The sequence below is a fragment of the Salvia hispanica genome, chromosome 4 (genome assembly GCF_023119035.1).
Source record: "Salvia hispanica cultivar TCC Black 2014 chromosome 4, UniMelb_Shisp_WGS_1.0, whole genome shotgun sequence".
Taxonomy (NCBI): Eukaryota; Viridiplantae; Streptophyta; class Magnoliopsida; order Lamiales; family Lamiaceae; genus Salvia; species Salvia hispanica.
This window is the reverse complement of record NC_062968.1, coordinates 27238399-27264172: the sequence shown is the minus strand read 5'-3', so window position 1 is coordinate 27264172 and position 25774 is coordinate 27238399. Positions and strand designations below refer to the sequence as shown.

The 25774-nt window shown below is 35.4% G+C and overlaps 4 protein-coding genes across 7 annotated transcripts; 1 reads left to right on the top strand and 3 right to left on the bottom strand.

Moving 5' to 3' along the window:
* Positions 1-3789: 3789 nt before the first annotated feature.
* On the top strand, positions 3790-5362 carry LOC125221607 (AT-hook motif nuclear-localized protein 27-like). Its single transcript, XM_048123762.1, has one exon. The coding sequence runs from the start codon at positions 4322-4324 to the stop codon at positions 5087-5089; it is 768 nt and encodes a 255-aa protein (XP_047979719.1). The 5' UTR covers positions 3790-4321; the 3' UTR covers positions 5090-5362.
* Positions 5363-7185: 1823 nt separating this feature from the next.
* LOC125221606 (AT-rich interactive domain-containing protein 5-like) lies at positions 7186-12251 on the bottom strand. Of its 4 annotated transcripts, none has more exons than XR_007176390.1 (15): positions 12206-12251; positions 11927-12057; positions 10628-11631; positions 10420-10550; positions 10280-10319; positions 9830-9882; positions 9347-9392; positions 9019-9111; positions 8644-8766; positions 8503-8554; positions 8307-8379; positions 7964-8030; positions 7821-7888; positions 7587-7679; positions 7186-7474 (listed from the first exon to the last, which is right to left on the bottom strand). XR_007176390.1 is itself a non-coding variant. In XM_048123758.1 (15 exons), the coding sequence occupies exons 3-15, from the start codon at positions 11621-11623 to the stop codon at positions 7373-7375; spliced, it is 1920 nt and encodes a 639-aa protein (XP_047979715.1). In that variant the 5' UTR covers positions 11624-11631; positions 11927-12057; positions 12206-12251; the 3' UTR covers positions 7186-7372. The 4 variants fall into 4 exon arrangements, 3 of the variants coding, with proteins under 3 accessions (XP_047979715.1, XP_047979716.1, XP_047979717.1); XM_048123758.1 differs by having other exon boundaries at positions 7821-7871; XM_048123759.1 differs by having other exon boundaries at positions 7821-7871; positions 12140-12250.
* Positions 12252-13157: 906 nt separating this feature from the next.
* On the bottom strand, positions 13158-15466 carry LOC125219249 (cell division control protein 2 homolog D). The gene is made up of 8 exons (XM_048121172.1): positions 15177-15466; positions 14501-14642; positions 14342-14403; positions 14141-14252; positions 13962-14055; positions 13794-13863; positions 13570-13708; positions 13158-13488 (listed from the first exon to the last, which is right to left on the bottom strand). Exons 1-8 carry the CDS (start codon positions 15395-15397, stop codon positions 13396-13398), a joined length of 933 nt encoding a protein of 310 aa, XP_047977129.1. The 5' UTR covers positions 15398-15466; the 3' UTR covers positions 13158-13395.
* A 1255-nt stretch (positions 15467-16721) lies between these two features.
* On the bottom strand, positions 16722-18387 carry LOC125220801 (mogroside IE synthase-like). Its single transcript, XM_048122936.1, has 2 exons — positions 17731-18387; positions 16722-17459 (listed from the first exon to the last, which is right to left on the bottom strand). The coding sequence occupies exons 1-2, from the start codon at positions 18385-18387 to the stop codon at positions 16722-16724; spliced, it is 1395 nt and encodes a 464-aa protein (XP_047978893.1).
* Between the last annotated feature and the right edge of the window lie 7387 nt (positions 18388-25774).

Below are 25774 nucleotides of genomic sequence, written 5' to 3'. Positions count from 1 at the left end.
ATATGAATACGGGAAAAATGCAACGATTTTATTTTTTTTTAAAAAGCATACATATGCGTTGAATCTATAGTTTGCCGCTAGCATGATATGTTTTTGTTTTAGGCCTTCATTTTCAACGATAATACATGCGTTAGAGTTTTTTAAAATTTCGTACATATAGAGTTTGCAACGAGTTGTATATTTAGAGCTTGCAACAAGCCGTATATATAGAGCTTGTAAAAAAATAAAAAAAAATTAAAAATCGCGTCGGACGTCCACTACGGACGTCCGTCGGCATGCCAATGGCGGACTTCCGCCCGCCGTCGCGACTGACGTCCCGGGAATGCCGCGGATCTCCCGTGTCCACTACGGACGTCCGCGTCCGTTCCCGCCGCGCCTTATGGCGGACGCCGGTCCGACGCCCGCTGGGATATCCACGGCAGGAGATGCTCTTACTACCTAACCAAATTTCGTAATTTGGGCCCACTTGCTATCATATCTATGTTTCCCTAATTTAATTACACGGCCACTCTTTCAACATCGTTGAATAATAAAATGTTTTTCCATAGTATTGTGGTCAATTGCTACAATTAATAGAGTATTCAATAACCATTTTAATTGCTCAATTTCAGTGTGATGTCCTCCGTTTTTCCCACATCAAGAAACAATCTTTTTTTCTCCCATCAAGAAATAGGGAAGATGCATGCATGTCGATTTTCCATGTCTCATTTAATTAATCATGATCAATTAGAAGAAAATTTAAATTAGCTGACGTGGAAGTGATGGTTTAGGAGTTAAAGTCAATTGTATAAATGTGAGCCAAATTGATTTATTGAAGCATCTAGATTGTGTTTAGCAATTATGCAACGCCACAACAATAATTCAAGTTTAGTTAATACACGATTTAATGTGATTTATTAGTTATTACACTTAAATTCAATCCATTTGATGAACCCCCACTTAGTGAGACTTATAATGTACAAACAAAAAGATCTATAGTTTCATCTCTACCATTATTCTTTCTTGCTCTATAAATTTTTTTATCGAGTATTATGTCTGAAAGAAAATTAATTAGTCTTCAATTCAACAGTGGTACAATTTTATTTTAGGCTCAAATGAAAACCTCATCACCTCCAAATATATATACACATTTACCATCGTACCAAAACTTCCGATAAACAATTCCTTGTGTTTATTCTTCAATATTCGTGATATTATTTATACTAATTTTTCCACAATTTTTTGGCCCTATTTCCTTATTTGACACCAAAAATTGCACATAAATTAGTACTCCATCTAATATTAGCTTATTTACGTCGTAATTAATTTAAAGAAAACGGTTGGATTTAAATAATATTTATCGCCACCTACAAATAATAGACCAGTTTTATCATTTTAGCTTTTCCACCAAAATCAAATCAATTTCTAAATATGAAAAATTTTAAATATCTAAATAGTATGGACTTCACACTCCATTAACACTGAGTATTTTTTTCCCTCTCTTTTAATTAACCAATTGCAAAATAAAATTTATAGCATACACAACTAGATTTATTTTTTCGAGAGAGTAATAATTTTTTTTAAGTGATCTTTCTAATCTAGTAATCTAGTATGAGAAGTACCATCTTATATGCCTACATATTAGTCAATACTTTAGACTATTCTACGGTCGATAATGTCAACTGAAATAATAATGCAAAAAATAGAATATCGATACCTATTTTTTTATTCTCTTTTTAAAATAATTCCTCATCTCTCAACTTCTCATATATTTATATAAATATAAATACACGTGTGTGACTTTATAATATAAAAAAATATAAAAATAAAAATTAGTGATATATTTGGATGGAGGGTACACCTGAAATGAGAATTTAATAAATTAGTGGGAAGAAATTAATTTGATAGTGGTTGGTTGGTGGTGTGGCGGTGGTCAATATTTGTGTGGGTGGGGACTGTTTGGGGACATTTTGTGGGGCATTTTCTGATTTTTTTGTTTCCAATTTGGGTGAAATTAATTATAAACACCTTATTTTGTCGTTCATATTTATAAATAATTATATGTGTGTGGATGTAATCTTTCATTTGCACTTTGGAATCAAGAAGTCACGGTTATTGTGATAAGTCGATTAAACTTTAAATTGTTTGGATGTATCTACATAAAGAGAATTAATGGCATTCATATTTAGTAAATATCTTTATTTGAAGTATATCTTATACACTTGGATTATAATGAAAAATATCTTACTAACTAAGTTCATATTTAAGTTAAATCAAATAAAATTGGACACATGATATTAGTAGTAGTATATATTCATATAACTCAACATTCAACACAAGATGAATATTATACGGAGTTTAGTTTTTAATTTGATGAATAATTATTGGAAAATTGACGAATTTTAGTTGTATCTTGCATCTTAAAATCAGCCTAATTAAAACCATGGATATTGGATTCATTTGCAATTATAATTTCATGACAATTTGTTTAGTGAAATTATATCTGAAGCTATGAAAATATATATGGACATTAAAGATAAATTATTTTCCATTTAATTATTGATTTTTTGCAATTAGATAAATTTGAATGGAAGAGTCTAGAAATTGGGGACAATTTGACACTTTTTTTATTTCTACCTTACATTATTTGAATGGATGGGTTGATTGATTGGCATTAAATGGTGCATGGGAAAATCCAAAAAATGGAAAGTGATAAGATTAATATTCAGAAATGGAATAGATTGAAATGGGGAAGTTCCAATAACCCGACACAGACACATTACACATGCTTCATACCCTTTGACTCTTTGACCCAACTACACCACCTACATTTTTATTTTTTAATCCCCATATGTTAAATCACTTTACTTTATTTAAATAGGTAATGGAATTGTGGGAAGGGAAATAATTTATTTAAATAGGTTCAAGACTAGCAAAGAGATTTTCTTATTCACAATGGTTGTATATTTATAATTAAATTAGTGTTATATGATTATAACTAGTTCAATTTTACTATTTTATTCACCATACTCTTAATTCTTAAATAAGAAATGGAAACCTTGATTCTTTAAACATGCATGACTGAATTCCATCGAAATTTACAATATGAGCTTTATAGTGGCGAGATAAAAAATGTACTTTATTTTCAAATTTCTGATTTCAAATTTCACTATCAACATGTTGTGAGTCTCGTGATATTATTTCTCTCCTATTTTTTTTCACTAATTTACAAGTAACGCCTTGTATCTCATTATTCTCCTCATTGTCTTATAGATGTGCAACAACTATCTATTACTCTTCAATTACATATTTGCAAGATTCTAAGCTCGCTCTTTAGATATTCAAACTTTTTCCTCGACAAAAATATGATCACCATATACATGCCATTGTCACCCTTTCATTTTCAAATAAGAGAAAATTTGCATACAATGAACCATCCAAACCTCAGTTGATCATAATCATCATTCATCAATGTAACATTATATAAAAAAATTATTGTCATTTTACTCCTTATATTACCCATCCACCAATGAACAATGAACAAAGAACATGAAATCACATCATTCATTTACTATTAAATTGTTGAATACTAAATTATAGAGAAATACACGTAGAAAGCAGTGAAGAAGTAAATTGTCTGCTTTACAATTCCCCCCATCTTTTACTGCACCGCCTCTCTAGAAATCAATGCAAAGCTACCAAATACTCATCTCATCTCCAAGCTCTCCACCTCTTCCACTTTTCTTTATACCTCACATTTAAATCCGTGCATATCTAATTAATTTTTAACATCACCACAATTCTCATTCTTCTCTCATTCTTCTCTATATAATATTACAACTTTTCTCCCTTTTTCTTTGTTTACTTCATTTATAACTATTTACACATCTCCACCGCCTCTCTCTCTAGATTCTCTCACTTCACCGCAAAGCATCTCAGAAACATTACTTCCCTCAGACTTCATCCTTCTTTGACGTAACTCACAAAAGGGTTTTATAATTTTCAATTTTTCTCACTCTTTCTTGGTCTTTTATGCAAGTTGTAGTCGTAAAAATTGAATCTTTACACAAGATCATTACAAGAGAGCGTTCAAACTTGCTGTTTTTGAGTAGTTGGAAATTCTTATTATAAAATACTTTTATTCAATTTATGGAGATGTAGATGTCCAATCACACTTCTTGGATTCTGGTCAATAGTAATATTTCATTTTCCTCTTTCTCTCTCTCTCAATCTATATCAAAAAATTCAATCTTTTTCTTGTCAGATATTAGTACAAACCATATTTACCAGAAAAAAATTCAATCTTTATAGAATTTAGAGAGAGAGAGAGATAGATGCAAGAATGGATGGATATGTTCATCAGCTCCTAACAAACCCTAATTCAGATATGGAAGACTCCCCAAATGAGAAGGAATTGGAGGCGGGGGCCACCACGAGCTCCGGCGGCGGCGGGCGGCGGCCGAGGGGGCGGCCGCCGGGGTCGAAGAACAAGCCGAAGCCGCCGATTGTGGTGACACGTGACAGCCCCAATGCGCTGCGCTCGCACGTGCTGGAGGTCGCCTCGGGAAACGACGTCGTCGAGAGCGTTTCTGTCTACGCGCGCCGCCGCGGCAGGGGCGTCTGCGTCCTCAGCGGCGGCGGCACGGTGGCGAATGTCACGCTCCGGCAGCCTGCGGCGGCGGGGGCGGTGGTGACCTTGCACGGGCGATTTGAGATTTTGTCCATTTCCGGCACGGTGCTGCCGCCGCCGGCGCCGCCGGGGGCGGGGGGTTTGTCGATTTTTCTGTCCGGCGGGCAGGGGCAGGTGGTCGGGGGGATCGTGGTGGCGCCGCTCGTGGCGTCGGGGCCGGTGGTGCTGATGGCGGCGTCGTTTGCGAATGCGGTGTTCGAGCGCCTGCCGCTGGAGGAGGAGGAGGAGGGCGCAGCGGCGGCGCCGAGCGCTTCTCAGTCGTCTGGTGTCACTGCCGGCGGCGGCGGTGGGGATGGGTCTTTTTTGAATTCCGGCGGGGGAGGGGGGAATGCGGCGCAGCAGCAACCGGGGAATTATCCGTTTTCGGCGGATCTTTTCGGGTGGGGCGGGGGAGGCGGTGGCGGTGGTTTTGATGGTTGATTTCATGTGGGGAAATGGGATGGAGAAGAGGTGTTTTTTGATGGAAAGGAAGAGGAGGATGAATGTGGAGGTGAGTGTAGGTTGGACTTTGTTTGGACATATTTTGGTGATGCTTCTGACTAATGTTTTGATTTACATCAGTTGCAAAAGGGCACATTTTGTTTACTAGGATTCTAATTTGGCTTTGGCAGTAGCATATTTGATGTACTCCTATCAGATATTACTAATACTCTACTTTGCATGTCTATTGAGTTTCCATTTCTTTTCTTGTCATATTTGTTTCTATATGTATGCAATGCAATTTGGAATTGTGATTCAGTTTCTTGTGATTTATTGACATTGTTTTTTAGTAAGGAAACCCTTGATTTCAACTATTTGGATGTAGTAATGGGGTGATATGAGATAGAAGTTCTTCCATATATAGCTCTAGAGGTTCGCATATGGTGCGCGAAAATGGTCTAGTAATGTCGTTAGAGACGCGCTGAATTACATCAACCGGGTTGTTTTTAAGGATGCCGTATCCACATGGATTGAACTTGAACATGGCATGTTCCTTAATAGCTAGGCAATGCATTTTTGGAGATATTCTTTAGTTTAGATACTTGAATTGGATTTAGCTGGTTATATTGAATGAACCCTAGCTAAGGTTTCTTCCCGAACTTAGAATCCATGTCCTTACCATGTTTACTTAGATCTATCTATGTTGTCGATATCTTCGTACTTACATTTACTCGTCTTTTCATTGGATTGGACTAATAAGTAAAACTCGCTACGAGTTAGGTTTGGAGAAATATATTGTTAAAATGTTTCTCCTTTGTGAGTGAGATGTGTGTGATCTTCTTGCTTTGAAGGCTGGAGTTATAAAGGAAATGCATTCCTAGTTTTTTGATGCCCTACTTATGAAATAGCTCAATTTGCAAGTTAAGTAAAATTAGATATTGAATATTTTCCCCAATTTGGCTGGAGGAGAAGAAGAGAATCTCATTAATTTCCCCATAGGAAAACCTAAAAAGCTAAACACCCTTAGTTTTCCTTTAAGTGGAATAACTACTTAGAGACTGATTGATCTTCAAAGATGAAAAAGAAAAAAACACACATTCACACACACCTATGAGAGATGGGTGAGCTTTGTCTGTGTATAGATACCACACCCCAAGTAGCAAAGTTGCAATAAACAATTAGTAGTCATGAGCATCAATATTTGCAGGTTGTTGTTTGATTAATTCTTGAATTCTTGCCATCACTAATTTGTCTAAATCTTATCTAACACATCCCATTGTGTTGAATTTGCATTGTTTTTCAAGAATCTTGCGCAATTGCAAGAGTTGCATTAAAAGATGGGCAATGCCTTCTATTCCAAGTAACTTCTTTTCTTTCACTTCATTCATTCATCCATCCATCTTGCTATATTGGTAGATTCACGTCCTAACTTGAATTGCTTAATATTGTTGGATACAAAATGCATTACTTAGCCATCATCCTAACTTTTTCAAGAATTCTTGTCTTTGAAGTGAAGTTGGTTTTAGTTTGAAGCATGCAAAACATGAAAAATGGTAATGAGGGGATGGGGTTGGAGGCACACATTTCTATGCATGAAATTGAAATGGATGATGGGTTGGTTGATGCAGGTGAAGACAATAATGATATGGCCAATCCATATTTGTAAATATCTTTAGCTTGATCTTCAATTTTCATCACACGTCATCATCATCATCCTTATGAGAGTGGTCCTTCCCTCACTCGTTGACATCCTGACAAATTTCCTATCTATCTTGGTTTTTGTCCTTATGTCTTCAATGGTGTTTGGGCCATTTCAAATTTGGCCATTTGGGTATGGTTATGGCCCTAGGGATTATATTCGTTTAATATAAAGAGAAAAAGATAAAATTCCTCCATCCATCAAATGCAAGTTAAATGGAATGAGGATAAGTAATGTTTTCATTTTAGAAAATATGCAAAGTTTAACTGGGGTGTCGAAAAAGAAAAACGAGTCACTTTAAGCGACTGATGGAAAATTTTAAATTCGAGGTCGAAACTCTCACAAAATCCAAAAAAATGACTTGTTAATTGTGAAGCAAGAATTGGTACCATAAGGATTAGGAAAAGAATGAGAATCCTTCTTAAATCTTACACTGTAGAATTAATAAGTTAATGATGTTTCACACTACCAACTTTGAACTCAACTGTGAATAATCTAAACTGCAAACAAAATCATGCACATGTTATGGTCAAAAGCTACACATTCACAGACCCAACTTTTGCAGGCGATATCGGTAGGTTTGTTTAGTTATTTGACTCGAAAGGAACCCGGACGAAGAGGCGTCCGTGAAGGCTAACGACAGCTGACGTCTGAAGTGGGTTGATCCTGGCTGGTAGGTTGACCACCTGGATAACATTCAAATTCGTTCACAGGACCAGTGGATTCTCAGTTGTCGGAAGAACAGATGGTTTGGTTCATATGAACATCAAATGGAAGGGAAGGCGATGGAAAGATTACCTTCTTGAATGTTGTGATGCCCCAGGGGTTATCGGCTTGTTCGGGCTGACCTGTTATGACCAATCTTCCGGCAGGATCTGACTGGACGCGCACCTAAGCAGCCATTAAGCAAAGTTTGCACATCGTTTTTTTTACAGTTTCACATGCAGAAATGCAAGCAGATTGTGCGCAATACATATGAATTGTGAAGATAAAGAGTTAATATGTGTTATAACTAGTAAGGACTGTGCACACCTCTTCGCGAAGAAGCCCTGGGACCAGTGCATAAACTTCAAAACAATCCCTCTGCAGAGTAAAACTAACTGGTCAAATTTTATGCATGCAATTGCGTGAGTGAAGTGAAGAGGTGCGAAGGAGGAGCACGGAGACGAATATACCGCTTGCCGTATGTTGATCTTCACCCAATCTGCCGGAGGACCCACATCAACTACTGATGTCACAAGCCTACAAATCATATAGTATCATTGTAAAAAAAAGTGATGGATGTGCATTCAAAGACTACTGCTGGAAACGAAACAAAGATGAGCATTTCTGTTTTCATCTTTCATGTTGATTGCTAGTGCAGTTGTCAGTTGTTAACGAGATCATGATTCCACAATGAGTACATTTACAATCAAAGACCAAACAACCAGGAGTTAAGGACACTGGAATTTGTAAAGGCTCAATTCTGTCAGCAGATTAATAGAAAGGAATTACTAATATGAAATACTCAACACTTACTGCTTTGATGTTTCAGTACGAATAGCCTTGACCGGAAGCTCCCCCTCATTTGGTCTCTTTTGCTTGAGAGAAGCTAAATCCACAGGTCGAATTTAGAAGTATAAAAGAAGAGGAAGGTGGTGATAGTGATACTGAGACATAGAGGTTTTATAAAATATGAACAAATGCATTAAAATTTGATTGGAAAAAAGTTTACCAATGCTTTTGGTGTTTTTCTCACGCTTCACCATACTGTTGATGTTCTTGTCCTATCAAATCATACGAGGAGACATTGAATTTACACTACTGCTACATTCAAACGTCACAAGATGGGCTTCAAAATGATAGTTTCACAAACCTTTATAACAGGCTCACCAACGTCTCCATAATCAGAAAGGCGCTGGACATGCCAACCTTGCATGGCACGAGCAGCAGCATCTCTTCTAGCCCTTCCTGGTCCTGATCCTTGATAGTCATTACTCTGCGCAATCATTAGAATGAATGAAAATGTATGACAAACACTGAGATTTATGCAAAAACCAGATCTACAAAATGAAATAGATGTAGACCATATGTACTGTGACAGCATAGATACTGTGGCACAAGAATAGCCATCCAGTGCGTATATATCAGCAGAAAGAAAGCAGCAGGGACTAGGAGCGATGGAGGGTAGGAGACAGAGAGGAGGTTGAAATTTTAATTAAAAAGAAGATCTACAATAATGCAAATTCACCTCAGTAATAACACCGGAAGCTTCAGGGAGCATTGCTACTGGGAGTTGAAGATCACCACTTAGTCTCTTATGCCTTTCATATTCTAAAAGAGACTGATACAACACATAAATGGAATCATTATTTAAATGGTAAAAAAAACTGATAAGACTTTAGTTACTGCTAATAACCCAGGAAACACCATGTTGTTAAAAGGGCAATCAGTAACAAGAATGTAAAGTTTCAGTCCAGAATTAGGTGCAAACGAAAAATATCACCACATCCTTCCATGATGACCAGAATTATGCCTGTTAGTTGTTACACAAGGCAAAGTTGGCTTCAAATTTATACCTTCTCATAGAAAATGCGGAATGTCCATGAAACTGTTGTACAAGTCCTGCCAATGAAAAGACAAGTTCCCTGAATCACCTCTCACAACTTAATAAATTATATATCTGAAAACTCAAATAGTTGCAAATTTTTGTACAGGCATTAGTAATTAACATGCAGATGGAATGTGAAGGTACTCATAAAATCTTTTAATTGGAAGCCAAATGAAAACACATTTTTTATAAATTACTTATTTTTACAAGTTCATTGATGAAAATTTAGTTGAAGATAAAACAAGCATCCGGTAACTGCTTGCTGTTAATATTCACTTATTCAGAGACACATAGTTTGAAGATATTTTCTCAAGTTTGATAATGCTTAATAACTCCACAAAAAAATTATCTGAAAGGTAAATGCGATAAAATATCCATAACAAAGGACGAGCAACATCAAATAATCAGATTTACGTCAAAAAAGGATAAAGAAGAGGCATGAAAATCTTACTTTGGTGGATGAAATGACTCTCCCACCTGTCGCCACAACTTGGATCCAGTTACCTATCAGAGATTCAAATTCAGAAAACCAACACCACAGCAAGCAATATCATTATCCAGAATATCCAACATAACTTTCAAAATCACCAACTCATGGGACATATCGAAGATAATTAAATTATCGAACATAAAATAATTCTTATAGTCATTAAAAGATTGTTTTGTGAGTAAATTTCTTGAGTTAGAAGTTGGGAGGGAGCAGGGTGTGATATAGGCAAAGAACAAATAGACATGGTTGTCGACTCAATTTAAAGTTAGCAAATAATCTAGAGAAACAGCGTTATGCCTAAAATTTTGGTTCCAAACATCATATTACAAGCCTTCAATGCCAAGAAATAATGAAACAAAAGACAGAAAAATAAAGGGGCATCACAATTCACAAATATTGTGAAATTCTTACCCTGTCGTAACCCCCCAATCTAATCACAGCTCTCCATAACCTACAGGTAAATAAGATAAAGAAATAAATTATCATCAATAAAGAAATAAATTTTGATCCAAGGGAAAAGTCATAGCTCCAAACGTGCAAATAGTACTCACTTTAGGCAATTTAATGGTTGGCCATAAAATTTAGGTGTTTTAAAGTCTGTTGCTCTCTCATGATAAAAACTTTCAAGTTCCCTTATGAATGCTGCTTGGTCCTCTGGCGTTCCATCGTCACACTCCGGCATCTGACAATGGAAAAAGATTATTAGAAGCATTTATTTTCTTTTTCAACATGGAAACATATTTTTGTGATTTTCATTACCAGTGTGGCTTGGCTACAAAAGGTCTTGTCTGCTTCTCTGCTATGGCTCCCCATATTCGTCGGCATATATCTGTCAATGGAACTAGGTGTAGCAACTTCATGCATATTCGGTATAGACGAATCATTCCCTTCGTGTCTAGTTACAGTTTCCACACTCTTGGTATTCTCATCAGTTACAGGGCCAGCAAGAACTACTTCATTACCATGTTGTTTTAGTTCATCATTAACTACTTTATCCTCATTTGCATTAGCTGCATATTCTTCCTCTTTGTCCCCACTCTGTGGAACCCCGACTGATGGAACACTTTGGTCTTGAGGAGCCTCGTTTGAAGATAATCCAGATTGAAATCCATTATTTCCACTAGACTCACCCCCACTATTCACATTTTCATCTGCCATTTCACTTTTTGCAACATTTTCCGCTGCTGTTTCTATTTGGGAAACATTTTTAACACAATCTTCAGTCTCCATACTCTCTATAGGCTTTTCCACTGCAACATTGCAACTGGAATTTCCCTCCACATTGTTCACAGGTATTTCACTTTCATCATCATTCCCGACTGGATCTTCCTCTTTCAACCCATCATTAGCATCACTTTCCTTAACCACTCCATTCTTGAGACAGGTTATATCATCCACTATACTTTCAGAAGCAGCTTGCACTTCCGCATCAGCACCAATGCTGATTCCCCCTTCATTTTTTCTTTCAGCATGAATTTTTTCACCTGTTTGTTCAACACCCTCAACCGACACTGGCTCATTAGTCTCATCTACACAGTTAGTTTGACTTTCCATTTCAGTCAAGCTACTCAGTTTATTCGAGCTGTCATCACCATTTCCGTTTTGATTTGCATCCTCTGCAACAGTAACTGCATATGGAGGCTCATCCTTTTTCAATTCAATCTCAAAGTCGCTCACTTTGTCATCATTTTCTTTGATGTCATTCTCTGAATCATGCTTTTCGGCGTCTTCCATTTCTACATCTTTGTTATCCATTATGCTATCTATTCCACAAATTAGATCATCATCATCATACAATTAACAGAGAAAACAGAATATGCACATAAATTACCGTCCAACACTATCCATCCCAACAATCGCAGCAGTTACAAACCCTAATTCCGAATTAATAAACAAATAAACCAACTTCCATGCATGAAGAGAGCCCCATAACAGAAATTACAGTGAGGAAACAGTCAAAACACCGCACTAACCAACATCCGATCATTTAAATTTCCAGATTCACATGCAGCCACAAATCCAACACACTCATGCACACAAACAAGCGAAATCACTCACCTAAAAAACCAGCTCGAGGCAACAAACCGCACCACAGCTCGCCCCTACCGCAATGACGATGCGATCGAATCCAATTCTGGATTCAATTCATTCTTCAGTCGGAGCAAAAATCATCACGAGTGTCCAAACATCTGCGCTTGCACAAATTCCATTCCAACACGTCGTTAAAATTAAATTGGGGAAGAAATAGAAAAGAGAGGAGTCTATGCTCACAGCGTAGCCAATCGTCGAAGAAATCGTCACGGCGTAGATAGATAGAGAGAGAGAGAGAGAGAGCACCTTGAATCGCCGGAGAGAGAGAGAGAGAGAGAGCGGCAAAGAAAGTCCCCTGTTTCAGCGCTTGCCGATGTTAACAACACCTGCTTATAGATGTGCCGTATGCGCAATGTCGAATTTGCCCTTCTGTTTTTCCTGCTTTTGGGATTATTGAAATCGAGAATAATTATTATTACGATCTTTCGCAATAAATTGATGGGTGATTTCTTGAATTTAGCATATGCTTTTGTTTTATTTTATGTATGGTATGTCATATTAATGAGTATACTATAGAAATGGTTATACGAATTTAATGGTTTTGATCGTGATTTTATCTTCGTATCAATTGCTTCTATAATAGCATTAGTAGTCTCATCATTAGCGTTTTGAATTGTGTTTTTTTTACAATCACTAAATTTGTCGTGCATAATTTTATCTATAGTTTAGGTATGGAGTGCATAAATGGTTTAATATTGATTAGGTATATTAATTGAGCTATGGATTCATTCAATTTTGCCATTCATTTTCAATTGGTATATAAGTATATTAATTGATCTATTAACTTTAGAGGCAAAAAGGCAGTTACGGAAAGTGTAACCGATTTCTGTATCCCTTTCATTTATTAAAAAAATACTATATTATGCGCAATTAATGAATTTTGTCATAACCTCCACAAATCTTAATTATAAAGTTAGAAACAAAATTTAAATACGATTAATTGCATGTACAATTAATCGGCAAAATGCTTGTATAGATGATCAATCTATTTTTATTTTTTATTTCAATCAATTTTTATTTAACGGAATTAATGGAGTAATTACTTTTTCTATTTATCTAATTAATCTTTGCATTTCACCTTAATTTTCATTGGCCTTTGATTCAGAACGAAATTAATGAAACTTGCAAGTGTAGAAATTGTTCTAATTAGGATCAACACATGCTCAAATATTTTAGTATAGATGTTGGAGGCTTGAAATTAAACAGTAGCAAATTAAGCAAATTTCATTGTTAATAGGAGATACTAATATTAGGTAGAGAGCACCCAAGGAAAAAGTCATAACTACAGCTATTACAGTAATGAAAACCAAAAGAGAGCATAGAGTTTGCTCTAATCAGTAAAATCAGCAAATGTCAATAAGCATTGGCCAAAACATATGCTCGAGGGAAGCAAGCAAGCAGATAAATCCCAGATATCGAAAACCGGGGCTGCGTTTTCAGGGAAGGGACTTGTCAAGGCCATCGAAATAGGGATGTTCCATAGCCTTCTTGGCTGAAATCCTCCTTGATGGTTCGTAGTGCAGCATTTCCTGCAACCACGAGAATATGGATCAGGATCAAGCGACATTGTTTGCTTCTCATGAAGCTCGATTGAGAAATCAAGAACTTACCCCTAAGAGATGGAGGCCGTTCTCATCCAGACCAGGAACAGCTGTTGAAAGTGGCTTGGCAGTCCACTGTGGGTACTCGTGCCAGTTTACGAGCTTGCTAACCCCAGGCCAAATTTCTTCGTTCGGAGTTCCCAGTAGTCTGCATTCATCAAATCAAAATGGATGAGAATTAAGGTAGGAAAATGAGGTGAGGTGTCAAGAGCTACTATGATTTGATGAATGACCTGAAAATGTGTAGAAGCTGCTGCAGCTCAGAGTCTCCAGGAAATAAAGCTTGATTTGTCACCAATTCAGCTGAGAGATTCAATATTCAATCAATCAAAACATCTAAGAGCTTACTCAAAATTTTCTGATAAACTAAGATTTGTGATTCCAACTTGAATAGTTCATACCAAATATGCATGCGACAGACCACATGTCCACAGCAGGGGAGTAATGGGTAGCCCCCAAAAGCACCTCGGGAGCTCTGTACCAGAGGGTCAATATCTGCAAATATTGCATTCGTTTTCACAATCTGCTCGGTTAATTACAGGAATAACGTTCGAGTTGGCTGAGAATTAAGAAAATATACCTCATGAGTGTACTTCTTAATTGGCACAGTGAAAGCTCTTGCTAGTCCAAGATCAGCTATTTTAAGCATCATTGTTTTACGATCCATCAAAAGATTGTGCGGCTTAAGATCCCTACACGGAAGCACAATAAACATGTTCAGTCATTAAGTGGAGGCTAACGGAAGGCGGTGATGTGTATTAGAAATAAGACCAATGTTTACCTGTGTAAAACACCAGAGCCATGGCAGAAGGCAACACCTTTGCAGAGCTGGTACATTAAACTCTGATAACACCAATGATAAAAAGGTGTTAAGATGAATCTAATCAATTGATAAGACTAGTAATGCAGAGAAATCAAACAAGTAGGAAGGGCGATGTACCTTCACAATTTCGCTAGGAATGTTATCCCCAGTTTGGCGGAAGCTACGGATGAATTTCTTGACGTCAGTGTCCATGTACTCAAACACCAAGTATAGGACAGTCTTGCCTTCCTTATTCTGGCCTTGTTTCACATCCATCAATCTGCAAAATGGATCAAATTCAGATGCTTGAAATTCAAGAGCACAATATTGATGATTAAGCTGCTCCTCAGCATGTATTAAAAGTCGTAGTAAAGTTGTTATCTAATTGCTAAGACTAATCAAACTCATTTTCACATATTCATATCCTGGTCATTTTGCAGCTAATCGCATTAAGAATTCAAAATATTGCTTCGTGTATCTAAAGGAACCCCTAATTTATGGAAAAATGAAGAAAACCTACACATAATAAGCTAATCGCTCTGAGTATTCACACTATTGCGAACAAAACCCCCAATTCATGGAAGAATGAAAAGCATCAGCTAAATTAACCACGAAAACCTAGTTATTGGAGATACCAAATCAAATCAGCACCATCACAAGATTGAAATCTAACCAGAATGAAAATTCACAATTAACACAAAATCGAGCTATGAAATGAAACATACGAATCACATCCAAAACAATTGATCGAAAAAAAAAATCAGTTGATCGAACAGGTAGTATGCAGAAACAGAGGCAAAAGTGAGAATCTTACTTGACCACATGGGGATCTCTAGACAGCATTCTGAGCAACGAAACCTCGCGAAGAGTAGTCGGGGGCACACCTTCTTCGTCTTCATGGAGGCGCGTTTTCTTCAACGCCACGATCTTTCCGGTGGCCTTCTCCCTCGCACGGTACACTTTCCCGTATGTTCCTTCTCCGACTTTCTCAAGCTTCTCGAATGCCTCCATTGCAGATTTCGGCTTCTCTTCCATTTCTGCGAGTGCGTGAGTGTGTGTGAGAAAATGCGATTCGAAATTGGGGATTTGAATTAGGTTTTTCTTCGGAGTGGAAGCAACGGATATTATTTATATACACAGGCATCCGCAAACATAACGGCAACAATTTTGAATTTCAAACCGTTTTAAAATTCAAATCACCAGATTCTTTGATTGGGGCAGCAGAATACCCAAACTAACCCCTGAGGAGCGTTTGTTGTATCCATTAAAAAATTAAAATGCAATAAAATAAACCAAATTTTGTAAAACAGGATTTATTAGGGGCATGGATGCGAAATACCACAAGCGTTGATAATACTAGTACTCCTATATAGGACTAGTATTTTCGCAAACTTTAAATTCAGGAGGAGATGAAGATGAAGTGAGCACAACATTACTTTCGGAGGATTGAAGATGAAAACGTGACGTGGAGAACATTGAGCCAATCTTTCTCATTTTTTTTTGTTTTTAACATTTAAAACGTCATGTTGATTCCATATTGTCGAAAATGAGTCAAATCAAACAGGATTGGGAAATTTACTGATACTGTAGACCAAGTTTTGAAATTGCAAAAAATATCAGATTTCATCCAAAATCGATGATATTTTTAATATAATACCTTTATTATAACAGAAATACTAACTCATAGTAGTACCTTAATCTATGCATATTGCCACATAGGGGGATATCGGGTAATTGGATATCCGATATCCGTTTTTTTGGATTTTGGGATCGGGTTTGGGTATAGGATTTTTGAATTATCGGGTATTGGATAACCCGATACCCGATCAGGTATACCCAAATTACCCGAATTACCCGATTGTTTTTTAAATATTTAAATTTAATAAATTATGTATTAATTCTATTATTTAAAAAATTAAATAATTAAATCTAGTCCCAAAATCTTTCACTCTTAAGTCACATTTAGGGTTAGTATATGAATTGTGATGTTTTATTATTGATGAATGATGGATGCTATAACTTATAAATTTTTTATTTCTAAAAATTTGTAGTAGTTTTTTTCTCTTAATCGAACTAATTCAAGTTTGTATCAAATTCGAACTATTACAAGTTTGTATTTCTAATGTTTGTAGTTAATTTTGCTAAAAAAACAAAAACAAAATTAAAATAAAAATCCAAAATTGGGATTGGATACCCGAATCGAAAATAATATTGGATATTAGATTTTAGGAAATTCGACACATGAAAATTTGAAATCCACCCCAAGTCTTAACATATCACAATAAAATAGGGAGACTATATCATCATCAACAACCACTTTTTCGTTATATTTTCCACTCTTGTTTTAAATGGATTCAAACTAGTCACAAATTAATGGAGGTATGCTTAACTTAGCAACAAATTCATCAATGCAAACATCCGAGCTTCCCCCTTCCTCTATAGCCTCCTTCGCCAACGCCCTCCATCCACACACATTCCTCCTTATCTCACCCCCTCTCTCACCAGCCATGATCGCGTCCACGCATCCTCGTATCTCCTCGCTCGAACAAAGCCCCTCCTCGTCGCTCTCGACTTTAATCCCCACTTTCCAAACATGCTCCACATAATGTGCATTAGTCACTTGGTCTAGAATCTGAGGCATCGCCACCACGGGCACGCCCAGGCATATTGCCTCGAGAGTCGAGTTCCAGCCACAGTGAGACACGAAGCACCCAATCGCCTCGTGCGACAGCACTTGTAGCTGAGGGCACCATGGCACCACTAATCCTGATGATCCGATGTCTTTGAAATTGGACGGGAGCTTGTTTTCTTCGGATGGCTTCACCACCCACAAGAAGCTTTTGGAGGTGAGGGTAAGAAGGGCTTTGGCTACCTCGGAGTATTGCATTGTGGTTAGGCTTGCGGCGCTGCCAAAGGAGACGTAGACGACCGAGCCTTTCGCCTTGGTGTCGAGCCATTTCAAGCATGTGTGTGTTTCTGGATTGAAGATGTTGAAGCCGTAGTCGTGGTCGTGTTGGACTCTGTTGTCTAGGTATAGGGATGGTAGCGTTGGCCCGATGGCGTGTACAGGCCATAGCTTCGACATCCAGTTGAAAACCTATATTCGGGACATAGGTTATGATCAGTGGCAGACACAGGAAAAATATAATGTTTTTCATTTTTTTTTTGTCCGACATTTTAGTATTCTGAATAAACTTTTTGATAATTTTCAAATAATTTTAAAGTAAAATGAAAAAATAAAACTTTGGTGAGGTTCTCCTGTTTTTTACTTAGTCAATGAATCTTGAAACCTAGAACATTTCAACAAATATAGTTAGAAAAATGATTAATCTAACAAGTGCAAAAACTCAATAATATAAATTGATTACCTCATCTTCTAATTTGTGAAATGAGTTGAAGAGAACCCAATCTGCTTTTTCAGTATTGTCAAACTGGCTCAAGATGTACCTCATAATAGGGGAGTATCTCCCTACCTGAGGGCCTAACGAGGGTAAATTTGGAAGGCGAAGCTCGGGCAGACCGGGCATGGGCAAAGGAGGGACAACTGGGGACACTACCCCGGCCAAGTCACAGTGCATCGGGTAGCAACTAGCAACAAAGGCACAAGATTGTGTAAAGAAGGAAGCTCGAGCGATGGCAACCTCATCGGCCACCTTTGATGCCCAAGCTATATTTGCATCATAGACTAGGCATTTCACGGGGTTGTTGGAATCTTGAAATTTTTTGATGAGATGTATCAAGTTTGTGGAGGCGGCCACCTCAAACCTCTCAAGGAAGCCCTTGAACCCACTGGGGCCCGCCACGCCTCCCTGGGCGTGGTCGTTGTAGATGGACTCGAAATTGATGGAACATGATGGATTTGTTGATGCCATGGCTTTGGTGTTGGAGAGTGTGGTGGTTAGTGTGATCTCGATCCCTTTTGTAGCTAATCTTTTTGAGAATTGAAGCATGGGATTTATGTGGCCTTGCCCATGATATGGGAGAACTATGATATGAGCTTTGTACTTGCCATCTTCCTTGTCCATCTCAAGAGTTTTGATTAGTACAATAGCTTACACTGTGAGAAGAAACTATATAACTACACATTTTTCTTGGCATTACCAAATTAACAAAATAAGAAATAAATAAAGATAGTGTGATGGGAGGCCGGCAGTTGCTTTGACTATTTAATCAAAATAAGATCCTTTTTTTCAAATTATATTGCTTGGATGTTGATTTCATACATTATGCCATGGTTAAATATAATTGTTTTTGCCAATCTAACATAGTGATAGTAACACACTTTATATTTAGTTATATCTTAACTTTAAGAAAAGGTGAATTCAATTATGGACTGTTGTTCCAACGGATCTACTTTTTTATTGCAGAAGGAATTGGGCTTAGAGAAAAGGGGCCGAAATATTGGGCCTAAAGATAACATTATTCCACTGGATCAAACATTTATTTACTTATTTATTGCATAGATGGATTGGGCTTTAAATGGTTCGAAATATTGGGCCTAAAAATAAATATTATAGTTAGTAGCCAACTAAATTTTTGGTCAAATAATGATCAATATTTGAAAATTGAATATTAAGTTATGAGGTTTCATTTTTTTTTCTTCTCAATCGTCCTATGTATTGAAATGATGTTTTTTGAAAATGATGATTGAACCACATTGTTTTAATTAAAGATATCTATTTATACACATATATTGATATTGAGTAGTAGTATGACTTATATAAAGGATTGCTTATAATATATTAGTATCTATATTTTTCACCATATAACGCATCACATTGGATACCATGTATGAGTTGCAATTTTTGCATATATAATTCATTATTTAGTTGAATATATTAAATTATAAATTGCAATTATTATATTGTTATTATGATACTAACTTTTTGTTAGTGTGACAAAGGTGAATCTGGTTCAAAAGTATAAGAGATTAATATGTATTATAATTAATTATGCTATAGATGCACACATATTTTGCTTCATAGATGGTATACAAAATCACATAAATTATCATAAATTATTGATTAAAGACTTAAATAGCTTTACGGAAGTAGTTGTGAATGCACCACAAATAGTCAAATATATTCCCATGAATTACGATATGTAAATATTTCAAAGTAATTCACATATATAGTGCTAAAAGTCGAACTACCTCATATACTCATACCTCAAAAGGGTAAAAACCTAAAATTATAGTAACACTTTCATTTTATTTATGTCTACCCTATTTTAATTCCATCATGAAATCCAATAGTTAGGTAAGGGTCATATTCGTATAAATCAAATAATTAATTTGATTTTTGTCCTTTTCTTTTTTAAAACTCCTTTGACGTGTTTATTGTAATTATGGCACAAATAAAGGGTGTCTCCTTAACTTAATCAACGTGTGATATTTAAATTTGGACCCAATTTGCTATATAAGATATTTTTTAATAAAATAATGATCTAAATGAGCTGTGTCTTCACATGTAATGCCAATTACTTAACTGGATCCACATGAGCTGGCTTTATTAAAAATTTACTATTTGATTTGACTTAATTTTCAAAGAGTGATGTGAACCACCTCTTATCAACTGTGTACCATAGTTTCATTAAATAATAGTACTCCATATATAGACTATTATATTATACTCTATATATTAGTTTCGATCCGTCACTTTTTTTTCATGAATGATCATAAATTTCAAAATATAAAGTTTTATGATCTATTTTATAATTGATACTCCATTTATAAATATGCTTATATCTTTATTCATAAATGTATGGCTTCTACATGATGGTTAAGTAAAATCTTAAACTTGGATTCAATGTGGAAATTGGAATACTTTTAATCATTATATGCATGTTAATTTTGGAGTATTCAAGTCTTAATATTTGACTTGTATTATTGTATATGATAGATTATGTGTAGTATTATTGTTAAAAGTTATTTTTAGCTTTATTCACCAAAACGAATTTTTTTTTCCGTTAGATATGCTGTGAAAATTGGAATAGATTTAAAGATACGCTTTTCTAAAGTCGATTTATTAAAACCCACAATTATCTTTAATTAATTTCGAATTTTATAGGTGTGCACAATACATGAAATTATTTTTTATTTTAGTTTCTTTAGTAAGCACAACTATACGGAATAGTGTGTTTGATTAAATAAATAAAGAATAAAACCGATAACCGACAAATGATTTTGCTCTTTACATGAAATTCAAAATAAATTCATCAAAAACCAAAAGTCTTTCATTCTTTCGTTGTTTAAATTAATCATTTTCTCTATGGTTAGATGTCATTTCCCAATTATTTGTTACTATGTTTTTTGGGAATGTTATTGTTTTCGAGGAATATTTCAAGATATGTAAATTAAATTGCGTATATGCCTCCACAATTTGGTCATGAGAGAAATTGCATAATTTGCATTAACCTTATTTCAAATTTAGTAACAATAATTGTTAAAAATGTGCTTAGTTGGTTAGAAAAATAAAAAAAGACAAAAAATAGAAACGATAGCACCCACATGAATTTAGGTGTGAATTATTAGGAGCAATAACTTTGTACCAACGCATATTAAATGGATTTTGAACCATTAGAAAAAAAATCTAAAGAAAAAATAATGATCCAATAAATAAATTTAATATAAATAAAAGGATGAAAAATATACAAGTAAATAAATTTAATAAAATTGCATTGAAATTCAGATTTTCCATATAAATATTTTATGCACATGCGATAAGTCAATATATAAAGGGTCTTATTCTAATGCTTATAGCACCCTAATCCAAAATCAAGACTAAATCTCCACCCTTGGATTTTAAAATGAGTGGATGAGATTAAAGCTCACAAATCTCAATAAATAGTAGACAAAATATCAACAAAAGGGTAATATCATCATTATGTTATCATATGATAATTTTCGTGGGTGTTTTTTTATATCAACATTGTGTATTACAAATATCAACAATATGATATAAGAATATCAACATTAGTACAAGAAAATATCAACACATATTTATTGAGATTTTTACATGGTTTTATTGAGATTTTTTTATGTATTTGTTGATAAAAATCTGGGTATCAACATTTACGTTCAAAAACTAAAATAAAAAATATCAAATTTCATCATCCGAACGTCGTCGGAACATATGCAATTGAGATATCGTTGGAATCCTTATTAAATTATCTTTAATTTGATATATTTTTTGCGAAAAAAATAATTTAAATTGAGAGAGTTACGTAAATTTAAGGATTTGAGATGATTTTGAGGAGAGAGAAAGTAGTTAGTTATAATTACTATATATAAGATTTGACATTAATACCCTTTTAATTTAATTAATAATTATTTAAATTTAAAATATATTACACTTGGCATTATATTAACCACAAGATCTTCTAATCTAATGGTTGAAAATTGATCTCAATTTGGGATTGATAATTAGTTAGCAATTGATTACATCCCTATACTTCTAACAAATATTAATGAGTTATGAACATACATAATTAATAAAATTAAACTCATAACAGTATCTTCTAAGCTCAACATTTGACTTTAGAGTTGATTTAATATGTATCCCCTCACATTTTAAAAAAGACAAAAAATTTTACTTGCGCATTGCTAGAAAATTAAATTCATCACATAAATTCTTCTAATTTCAATATTTGACTTTAGAGTTTTTTTCATTCTTCACCATACACATTGTCAAGACAAAAACAGCTATGCGCGTACGCATGCCCGCTACTCCTACAACCCTTAATGTTTTGACTATAAAACTTGTTTGATTTTTCTTGGCGCACATATTACAAGATAAAGACTAAGATGTGTGTCTGTTCCTGCTGTCATGATAGTCGGTACCTCTACCTTTACCCTTTCTCATGCCTTCCATTTTCTCTGGATAACGTCGAATTTATATTTAAATAAGATCAAATCATTTCTATGGCGCGTTAACAAAAGCGTCGATATTTACGTAAATCTAGATTTTCAGTCAAACTAAACATTACTAAGAAAAATAACCTTATGTCGACATGTATTAAATGGCTTTTGAACCATTAGAAAAGAAACATCTACAAAAAATACTCATCAAATAAATAAATTTTGTACTTGCAAAAGAAAGGATGAAAACATATTGATACATAAATTTAATAAATTTACATTGAAATTCAAATTTTCCATATAAATCTTTTATGCACAATTTTCAACATAAATATGATTTAGGAAAACACATAATTAACAAAATTAAATTCATCATAGAATCTTCTAAGCTCAACATTTTGACTTAAAAAGTTTTTCTTTATCTCCACATATTTTTAAAAGACAAAAACTGTTATGCGTAAACTGTTAAAATTAAATTCATCATATAGTTCTTCTAATCTCAATGTTTGACTTTAGAATTTATTTAATTTTTGTCTGCAAACATTTAGTCGAGATAAAACAGCTATGCGCGTGCGCACATCCTCCACTTCCTGTCGCCCTTAACCTTTGACTCTAGAATTTGTCGATTTCTCTCGACACACATTTTGCCTAATACGACAGTAGACAACCTCCCCCTTGATCCCCTCTCGTGCCTTCCATTTTTTCTGGGCGCATCGAATCTATATCCGAATCGGATTAAACCGCTTTCCCACGAACGCATTAATAAAAGTGTCGATCTTACATGCTCTAGATTTTTCGGTTAGATCCGATTTTAATCATATCATTAAACATTATTGCTTTCCTCTTATATAATGGAAAAGTCAAATGAAATTAATCAATGCAGTGAAATAAAAATTAATTAGAAAAATAAGTTAAAGTAAAAAAGAAAAAAAGTGAATTAATTAATTTGTATATTTATTTATATTCAATCAAATCCCTATTTATAACTGTAACAGATCTGGTTTCGGACACCTTCTTCACACCGCCAAACCCATCAATCAATTCACATTTCCTCCATTTTCACACACATTCACACACCGCCACTGCGAAATCGCTCTCTCCGCCGGCCGCCGCCGCTCTCCGTGTGTGTGCGCGCGTGCAATCATCGTATGTGTTTGAGGAGAGGAGGACGCAATCACACATCGAGCTGTGTGTGTAATTTATACTGAAATCCGAATTCGGAATTCAGTCGGCATTGGATCGTGATCTGCGCGATCGGGTTGTCAAATCGGATCTGGATTCTCCGCGCCGGGATCGCACATTCCGCAGTGAGTCAGCTCGTTCAATTTCTTCTGTTTTGCATCCATTGATTCGTGCGATCTTCGAATTTCGTTTCGAGTTGGTTTGAATTAGGTCTAAATTGTGAGCTGAATGCTGTGATTTGCGTGCGTGTGTGGATGATCTCGCCGTCATTGATGATCGGAGTCATTTTTTTTTTGCTTCATATGAATTTGTGCTTGCTTATCTATAGGTGAACAGAAAGGGGGAAGGGAGATATAGTAGATACCGCATTTCTGTTCATCTGAAATTGGCATTAATGTCATTTCTGCATCTATAATCATAATCATGTTCTGTTAATCTGAAATTGGCATCATCTACGATTTCACGTCTGTGCAATGAGTTTTTTCACCAGGATGATAGAAAAGTAGGAAACAGTAATTAAGAGTTTGGTGAGCCGTTGATTTGTAGCCTTTCCGTTAAAAAGAGTAATTCAAACACGCGTAATTGAAAAAAAAATAATATCTTGAATTTGTCAAAGTGGGAAATACATGTATGTATTGTAATATAGATGAATTCTGGCAGTTTAGATTTTAGAATAAAGTTGATTAACTTTAAAAGATGGTAATTAGAGTATATTAATTAATCCTAATTTAATTAGTTTTTTTTTTTCGTTCTTTGACCAAATCTGAAAGTCATGAGTATTTTATTGTGAAAATAAACAGATAGATAGAATTGGCGGTGGAAAAACTCGTGAAATGCTGGGGGCCCACATTCTGGCTGCTCTCTTTGCATTTCCATTTCGTTTTGCTTTTTCTGTTGGCGATTAGAATGTGATTTATTGCGAGGTATTGGTTAGGTGTTGAATTAGAGGGGTGGCTTCACGCTGAATATCCCTCATTAAATGCTAATTTACCCAATTCCGATCTAATCTATTAAAAAAAAGTTAAAAGTTAGTAAAAGTTCAAACCTGTACTTCTTTGGAAATAGTAGCTCTGAAACTGAAAGATTGAAATTTTGTTTAATGAGACATATTGAAGAGATGTCTCATGCGATTATGGAATCAATAATTTCTTAACTATTTATGTTTGTTTAGCTATATTTAAGTGGTAATCGCATTTGCGTGTGAAAACTAGAAACGCAACAAAAAAGATTAGTCTTTTTCTAGTTATAATCATATGGACCACGATAAAACAAAATTTTGCCACGAAATAGAAAAAGTGGAAGATGAAATTAGTAGTAAGGTCCACTTTGTTTACGGGACGTCACCATTACTCATGCTTATCTCAACCATGTGAGATAATTGAAATTCTTCGGGAATTTGTAATTTACAAACCAATAGAAGAAATTCGAAAGAGAATTTTAGAGTATAAATTAAATCTATTGAAGGAAATTTTTTGGTGTTATGCTAAATTTTGTAACTTTGAAGATCATACCTCTGGCCTCTGTTTTGCTCAGTCAGTCAGTCTTTGTGAGATATGTCTATAAATAGGACGAAGGAAGGAAGATAGTGCAGAGTGATATTTAAAGGAAAACGATTATCGTGAACTGTTCAAAATATTACTACTATAATTGTGACGTGTCGGTTACAATTACGAATTATCGATAAGCACTCCATATATACATTGCTTCAAGCTTACTGTTAAGTGTTAAGTTTAATTGGGCGTCCGATTAAAAAAGTTTTTATTTTTGTTACAAATTTTATAATTACCGAAAAGATTGGGTTTGGGTATGGTAAGTTAGTAATTATCTCAACATTTTATTTAAATATAAAATATCTTTTTCCTTGTAATTAGCAAATTAGAATATTTTTTAATAGCTTTGAGGTTAAAATTTCAGAAAATAATGGCCAAAACGGAGGTTTCAATGTGGCGTCTAAAATGGTTGCAATTGAGGAGATATGTGGGTTGGACATGAGCTCTAACCAGGATCTACTCAAGCCCGACAGCAACGGTAACAACCAATGACCAAGCCAATGATCTGGATCACTCATATTTTCGTTACTGGGTCTGATGGCCTCCTGATGATACTCCGATGACAAGGGTGTGGCTTTTGGGGGGTTCTATTGTTCCGCCCCACCTGAGGATTCCCAATATAAAAGTTGGTGAATTTTGTGAGGAAGCCCACACCGATTGAGGGGAAAATGGGGAATTTGGGACCCGGCAAGGCCACTCTCACCTAGTAAATTATATTACCTGAATCATGAGATTTCCCCAGAAATGGACGGGGGGTCCAAGTTTCTGTTACTGACTCTGTGGAGGTGAATGCAAATAAGAGGAAAGTTTGTTGGAAGCTGA

Bases quoted from the DNA above. Each gene is read 5' to 3' on its own strand.
- LOC125221606 (XM_048123758.1), bottom strand. From the start codon at position 11,623: ATGGATAACAAAGATGTAGAAATGGAAGACGCCGAAAAGCATGATTCA. The intron at 8,555-8,643 runs GTTTGTGAAACT...ATGATTTGATAG, and splicing joins TTGGTGAGCCTGTTATAAAG to GACAAGAACATCAACAGTAT. The intron at 7,680-7,820 runs GTGTGCACAGTC...ATGGCTGCTTAG, and splicing joins CAGGGCTTCTTCGCGAAGAG to GTGCGCGTCCAGTCAGATCC.
- LOC125220801 (XM_048122936.1), bottom strand. From the start codon at position 18,387: ATGGACAAGGAAGATGGCAAGTACAAAGCTCATATCATAGTTCTCCCA. The intron at 17,460-17,730 runs GTAATCAATTTA...TCCCGAATATAG, and splicing joins TTCACAAATTAGAAGATGAG to GTTTTCAACTGGATGTCGAA.
- LOC125219249 (XM_048121172.1), bottom strand. From the start codon at position 15,397: ATGGAAGAGAAGCCGAAATCTGCAATGGAGGCATTCGAGAAGCTTGAG. The intron at 14,643-15,176 runs GTAAGATTCTCA...TCCATTTTGCAG, and splicing joins AGAGATCCCCATGTGGTCAA to ATTGATGGATGTGAAACAAG. The intron at 14,253-14,341 runs GTAAACATTGGT...GCTTCCGTGTAG, and splicing joins GGCTCTGGTGTTTTACACAG to GGATCTTAAGCCGCACAATC.
- LOC125221607 (XM_048123762.1), top strand. From the start codon at position 4,322: ATGGATGGATATGTTCATCAGCTCCTAACAAACCCTAATTCAGATATG.